This window comes from Heptranchias perlo, chromosome 14 (genome assembly GCF_035084215.1).
Source record: "Heptranchias perlo isolate sHepPer1 chromosome 14, sHepPer1.hap1, whole genome shotgun sequence".
NCBI classification, from domain to species: domain Eukaryota; kingdom Metazoa; phylum Chordata; class Chondrichthyes; order Hexanchiformes; family Hexanchidae; genus Heptranchias; species Heptranchias perlo.
Genome location: NC_090338.1, coordinates 46086080 through 46093656, shown reverse-complemented (window position 1 = coordinate 46093656; position 7577 = coordinate 46086080). Strand labels below are relative to the sequence as shown.

The following is a 7577-nucleotide window of genomic DNA, read 5'->3' as shown; positions in this document are numbered from 1 at the left end:
GAGAAACTATTCCCCATTGGTGGAAGGATCAAGAACCAGAGTGCATAGGTTTAAGATGATTGGCAAAAGAACCAAAGGTGATATGAGGAAAAACTTTTTTAAAAAAAAGAGCGAGTGGTTAGGATCTGGAATGTATTGCCCGAGGAAGTGGTGGAGGCAGATTCAATCATGGCCTTCAAAAGGGAACTGGAAAAGTACTTGAAACAAAAAAAATGTGCAGGGCTACGGGGATAGGGTGAGGCAGTGGAACTAGCTGGATTGCTCATGCATAGAGCCTGCGCAGACTCGATGGGCTGAATGGCCTCCTTCGGTGCTGTATCCTTCTACGATTCTACCCATAAATAAGTGCAAATCTGGAAGCTACTGTGTGGGGATGGGAAGAACACATATAGAAGCAACTTCTTCATGTGCTAGTACTTACCATTCCTCGATCATGTCAAAAATGTAAACTGTCACATCAGTTCTGACTTGTAATTTGGTAACTTGTTGAAATAAATAACATATACAGACTGTGGCAAATACAGGTTATAAAACATAGGAAGATCTACAGACAACTCAATTTTACTTCTTGCCAATTAACAGGAATGAATATAATGGGTGTAGACAAAAAAAGTTTGGGATTTCTAATTTGTATTCAAAATGGGTATGCACTGTATTAGTCTGGTTGCACAAGACTGCTGATACAAGTCAGCACTGAGGAACTTGACTCACCTCAGTCTCCCTGGCAACTATGATTACTTTAAACTGATGTTGGAACTATTGAGTTTGCAGCTCAAACATTCATTCTCAACTGAATGTACGTAGTAGTGGGTAGTGACAAGCCAAAGAAGGCATGGATCAAAGGTGGCATGAATTCAATCTGCTTGCATTTCACTGAATATGAAAAGAGTCAGTCAAGGTATTTGCATAACAGGTATGGTTTAAAATAATTTAAAACAAACCTTTAATCTTTTAAGAGACAGAAAATAATTCTTAGCTTCACATATGCTCTACAGAAATTAGTGAGTTTGAACCATTTATTGGGACAAGAATAAACCTAAAGAAATGTGTCTTCAGAAAATGTTTCTTATATTTAAATATTTTATTATAATACAATTTCCCTGCCACTTTGTTCCTTGGAAGCAGTGCACAACAAAATGCATGTCATTGTGTAATAAAATGCTATTTCTGTTACTGTTTATTACACCCATTCTGGGTTAACTGCCTCAATAACCCAAGGCATCAATATAATGTTCAAATTAGAGATATATATATATATATGTAGATATAAAAAAAACACACAAGACAAAGTTCCTGTTTTTCCTCAACTCTTCATCAACACACTCAAAAGTGTAATTTAAGGGAAAAAGGCACATAGTACCAAAGAAAATTCATAGAGCTAAGTCACATCTTTACTGAGCTGTGAAGTATGCCAAAGAACATGGCCTTGATTTTTTTTAAACATATTTTGTACCTAACAGTATTGTAACAAAATATCAGAAAATGCTCATCTTAGTAACTGTATAAGTTGGGGATATAAATAGCCTCTTAAAATCCTATTTATATTCCCTTTCAATAACATTTGAATGAAGTCAATTGTATAAACATATGAAATGATACTGCTTTAGTAAGCTAATTCTTTTTAAGAGCATCTCTATACAGAAATCATTTGTACACAAATATTTTATACACAATTATATAATTTGTTCCAAAAGTATTTGGGGCATAGTGCAGCTACATAGTGCTGATAATTCAAATCTTGCAGGCTGTAGTCTCTCTGGCCTTTGGACAGTCATAAGCAAGAAAGGCATAGTCAGATATAATCATCGTGAACAGGCTCTCCACTGACGTCACAGTAATGTATGAAAATAGCTACAACTCGCTGAAATACACCACACCTCATCTGCCGTCGCTCGGAGATCTCCTCACCAATCGTTTCCATACAAATGTCAGCTGACAACTGTCCTTTTCTCCGAGGAGCATAGATTGTAGCTGAAAAAAAAGCCAAGATAATTACAACTCAAAGAGCTCAAGACTATTCAACTTAATTTGGTTAAATTACCACAATGAAATTATTTTAGGTCTTAAGTGCTCCATTTCTAGGTTGCTATACCTTATGCTGCCACAACTAAACATGTGGACTTTCCATCAGCAGTCCTTACTTAGATAGTGAAAAGGAGCAGGAACCATGGCTAATTTCCCCCTCACTGCAGAAGATGTTTGAGGCAAAATTCTATAACATATTAAAAGTCTTATGGCTGCATACATTTCCTGCTGTGACTTATTTTCTATACCATGCTTTTTTATTATAGGAAGTTAAAGTATTCGTGCTCAACATTATAACTTACCTTTTAGTCCTCCCACTGATGTCATGCCATTACTGTTCAAAATTGTCACTCACGTCCATTCTTCGAAGTCAAGATAATTTTTTGCTGCCTGCACTCTCCCTCGTCAACTTGCTGCTTACTCCCCAGCCTGTTTTCCCGCCCCTCTGGAATAGACTGTTGCTTTCTGTCCACAGCTGAACCTTGCTACTTAGTGGTATTTAAGCTTTCATTGACCTTAGCCTTCTATTTATGGGCCTCAGTTTCACTACCTGGGGCTTCCACATCTTCTTTGCTTCACCTAACCTCCCATTTATATCAGTGTCACTTCTAAACTTCCCCTGCCTGATCTTTGCTGGTTCTGGGAAACTGGCAGCTTGGTTTGAAAGTGAAGACCAGGCAGTCAAATCAGGGTTGCCAGCTTTTCTGGCTAGAAAAACCTTTGCATAAAGACTAGGGGGAAGAGAACACAAGTTTAGGGTGAGGGAGATAAGAAAAGAAGGTGATGGCAGAAGGTTTGGTGTGATGGTGAAAAGGTAACAGGAAATAGGGGAAGAGTGTGGGGGGGGGGAACACACAGGGTATGGGACAGGAGCCGTATTAAAAGGAAGGTGACAAAGTGAAGGGAGGAAGGAGGTTACAGTACCATCCCTTCACATTGCTAGTCACTACCACCCTGTACCCACGCCACATGCCTCCTCCCATCTGAGAGAATGCAAAAGAAAAAACACAATGGATAAAGAGCCGAAAAAGACAATCACAAAACAAAGACAGAAAGAACCAAGAGGACACAGCAACACAGACAACATACAATTAACATACAATAATGCCATTGGGGATCAACTGCTATGTTAAAGAAAATGCTTGCAAGCCACAATATATTTGCTCAATTTTTAAATTCCATCCCATCCTGCAACATTCCATAGCCCTGGAAGACAAACCATGCTGCTGTGTGACCACAGTTTCAATGGAAAGGTCAGGAAGGAGTTTTTGCTTTGGCCACCACTGACATATTTTAGCTGCTGCCAATTATACTAAGAAACTAAAATCTAAAGCCACATCTGACAACTCAGATTTCTGGAAGCCTGCACCTGCTTTTTAAAATTTGTGCCATTTATATTAGCAAAAGTAATTCAACAATGCATTAATTCAACTCCCATTTGATAGTACTAATGGGGTATTAGCCAACTTAGATCAGAGTTTCAACCTTTGAATCTTGTAAACTTTTGTTTTAAGGATTCTCTCAAGAATAGTTCAGCACAGCTGTCATCATACCATATAGCAATGTTTGTATTAGTCATGTTAAACACCCAAGCATCCATCTGATCTGTCTCAGAACCAAACTCCCATAATAGCTCATCAAATTTATTCAGTGAGTAGTTGAGCTATAAAGTTATGTTATAGCTGCACTACGCACCATACAAGAGTCTGGTGTAGTTCTGGCAATCATACCACAAAATGGATAAGCAATCACTGGAGTGTGCAAAGAACAATTCTAAGCGCAAGAGCGATGACGAGATTAAGCTTTTTCTTTAAACTTATCAGAAAATAGACAGCTGGGGCTTAGATATGGTAAATCCTGAATGTTACTTTCAAATAAGGATAAAAGGACTACAGGTCATAAACATAAACTGGTTAAAAAAAACAGAACAGGTACCAAAAAAAACTTCTGCATGCCAAGGGTGGTAAATGTCTGGAATAGCTGCCAGGTAGCAAATTGGAGGCACAGACTTTATAAGACACAGTTGGATGGTAGGCTGAGTGTGTTGAAGTACTAGACAAATGAGCTTCAGTAGGCTGCATACTTTTTTCTTAACCTCTCTGTTTATACAGACCAGGCCCAAGTTCAATTCTCAGTCTGTGCTGAATTATCTGATCGAGATGGCATTAGGGACGCCACAATTAGCGTCAGCATCCCCGGATTGTCGGGGAAGAAAAGATATCTGCTAAGTCTCCTGTTGTTGATCATAAATCAATGCGTCAGCATGAGTTACATTAAATATGGAAAATCCTGAATATTACTTCCAAATAAGGATAAAAGGATTGCAGATCATAAACATAAACTGGTAAAAAAAAGCAGGTACCAAAAAAAAAACTTCTGCCTGTCAAAGTTGGTAAATGTCTGGAATATCTGCCAGGCAGCATAGTAGACACAGACTGAAGAGAGGGATAAGGAAAGAACACTGGTGGATAAGAGAAGCGCAGAGCTACTTGAAGACACCTATAGTAATTCCATGGACCCTCAGGGGTTGCAATTCCCTGGTTTAAAAACCATGACTTAAGTACCTACAAAGTAAGTATAAAAACTTGTAATCAGAATATACATGTACGCAAGACTTACTTCTCTCATCATCTTCAAAGTCATATCTTGCATAGCTGTTCGGTTCTGCAGTACGCAGTGAACGAAGCCATGGGAAGTCAGTGATCATGAAGTAGGGAGCTCCATCTACTGTTCCTGTCAAAACAAAATCGTGAGTAGAACATCTAACATAATTGAGAAAAAACAATGCAATTTTCTGAAATGCTAGGATGTAAATAACTTATGAACAAATAAAATAGTAAAACCTCAATCTAAACGTAGAACGATTAAATAAAACAAAACTCTCAGTTTATATATAGCATAAATTCTAAAAATAACATGATGCTTAGGTGTTAAAAACAAGTAAAATTACCCAAGGTTGCTGCTCTTGATCACTATACAGTGACCCTTGCTGGGAAGTGTACGTGCACACATCAGAGGAGGACAGCATCGGGCTCAAATGCGAAACAAATGCATGTCCTACAACACTCTGTCTGCGCTCACACATGAAGAATGGCTACCTGGGGGAGATGCCAGTGTGGCACCTACGGAATCCTATATTACAATGCCAGGAAAGGGAAGGGTGATCAATTGAGATAGCCAAAACACTGCCAATGCCTTCAATAGAGAGGGACCACGGGGAGGGGAAGGAGGGAGAGAGAAAATTACATAAAATAAAAATAGCATGAACATAAACTACATGATCTCTTAACAGGTATAGTAATCATAATTCTTTGAATGAATGTACACTCCACATTACATATGTAGATAGTCAATCCCAAAGAGGGAGTTAAGAGTGAGGGAAGGAATCAAAAATAGGCATCTTTAAAACAAAATTTTGAGGTGGAAAAATCATGCATTTGCTGAAAGGTTGAAACTGGAAGACATATCAGGGATCTTTTGAAAACTTTTGTGTCAAACATATGTAAGTCAGGGTAACATTAACATTAATGACCAACTCATAATAAGGAACCCAAACAACTTTCCCTAAAGATTGAGAAAGACTTTAGTAATGTAACCACTGAACATCTACATAACAGGATATCCTGCGACCACACATGGTGGTTTAAAGGAACAAATGTTCACATGATTTTCCCAGTTGCATCTCATGTTAATCATCATACATGGAGCATAAACAAAATTAATTCTTGGTAATGCTATGTGCCATTACCTACACTTATGAAATTACATCAGTAATTTTCAAACTTCACTGGGAAGCATCTAACTGTTGAGACACTCCACGGTCTCTTCTAGATACTCTCCTAGTTCTACCACCAATAAAATGATGCTCAGGATACCGGAACAAAATGAGCAAACTTTGCACAGATCAACTCCACACTACCACTTCCAGAATGATTTTTATGCCCCCCAAATGATAGAACCCTTGTGCAAAATATAGGTTTACCCACATCCAGCATGTCCACAATACAAAATGCCTTTCTGCAATTCTACATTATATGAAACTGGGCTCTCCATCAGCAGGAGATTGAGAAATTCAGGTAGGAGATCATATTCTTTGGAGATAAATTTCTTCAAAACATTGCATAGAACATGAGAAAAATAATACAATAATAGCTTTAATAAGCTAGTGTAGGAGTGGACAGCAATGATTGACAAATTGGAGACCATCACAGTAAAAGTACATGATAAAGATACCACTGAGAACATGAGCTGGCCCAAACATCAGCACACCCAGTCACTGGATGTTTGATGTTCTCCTTTGAAGATAATGGCCCAGAAATTGCTTAAAAAAAAAACGGTGAGCTCAACAGCGCTCGCTGTTAGTAGTGAAATCGAGGAGCAAGTTCCGATTTTCGCACATGTGCAGTCAAACTCGGAAATCTAAAACTTGAACCTCCTGGTTCACCGGCGATATGACAGCTTCGAATTAAAGGGATTTCGCTGGCTGGAATCAGTGGAAACAATGGACCAGCGCCAACTTGCTCATCTGCCCAGCTGGAAAGTAAGTAATATCGCCACAAAACAGGTACGCTTAAAAATACCAGGTCTAAACTAAGTTTTTACAGTGTGTTAAGTGTTTGACACTCATTAACTTTTGAAAACGTGGAGTCTCATTACTCATTTTTAATACTTTTGAGTCATTAAAAACATTTTTTTTTAATTTAAAAAAGTTAAATTTTTTAAAAACTTCCCTTTTGTCCCTTTTATTTAATTCAATTATTTCTTACCCTTTTTTTTTCGCTGTCTATAACTGTTTTTAACCAATGATTTGAGTGTTGTACCTTTCACATCCTGGATTTTACGTTCCAGCTTGTCAAAAATCCTGTAATCTGATTGGTCAAGGGGAGAGTGTGATCCCCTTGTTTCTCCCATGGGTCCTAGCTGCGCTGGAGCTAACGCTGGGCTCTTCTCCACTTCCTATTAGAGGAAGTGCACCCAGTAAAGTTAGTGGGTTAGTATAATCTATGAAGCGATGAGCACTGTTGGTTCACCGCTCAGAGCAATTTCTGGGCCAATAACCTGTCTCAATGCCGTCCCATTGATCAAAGCTCAGAATGATAAAATTATTAGGTAACTAGGTCAATTGCACACATGCACTTTCAAAATATCAGTTAGTGTTGGTGACCTTGTAGCTCTCCAACAGTCTGTGAACCCCAGTTTGAAAATCACTAAATTAGAATACTTGCACCTACCTTCTAAAGTGTAAATATCCCTCCCCCACGGGTACTTCGGATACCTCTTTACATCGTCTTCAGTCCGCGTGGCTTCTGGGAAGAACTCATACTTGATCAATTCCCTAAGTTTTTTCAAAAAAGTTTGAAATCAGCAACCTTTGGTAAATTTGTTAATGCATTATTTACCCAAGTTCCAATTTGCACATCAAGTACTGTAGAACACAGAATATAGAATACAATACAGGTTTTCACAACATACAAATAGGAGTAGGCCATTTAGCCCCGACAGCCTGTTCCATCATTCAATCAGATCATGGCTGATCTGTACCTCAACTCCAT

The 7577-nt window shown here is 38.4% G+C and overlaps 1 protein-coding gene across 5 annotated transcripts in view; it reads right to left on the bottom strand.

The window, feature by feature from the left end:
- Positions 1–1002: 1002 nt before the first annotated feature.
- The window catches only part of fbxo38 (F-box protein 38), a 79172-nt gene continuing 72597 nt past the window's right edge, over positions 1003–7577 (bottom strand). For 4 of the 5 annotated variants that reach the window (XM_067996385.1, XM_067996384.1, XM_067996386.1 and 1 more), the window contains 3 exons: positions 7257–7360; positions 4645–4758; positions 1003–1971 (listed from right to left, as the gene is read on the bottom strand). In XM_067996385.1, the coding sequence (XP_067852486.1) occupies positions 1793–1971; positions 4645–4758; positions 7257–7360 (397 nt within the window). In that variant the 3' untranslated portion in view covers positions 1003–1792. The remainder of the gene's footprint in view (positions 1972–4644; positions 4759–7256; positions 7361–7577) is intronic. The other variant, XM_067996387.1, reaches the window with a different exon arrangement.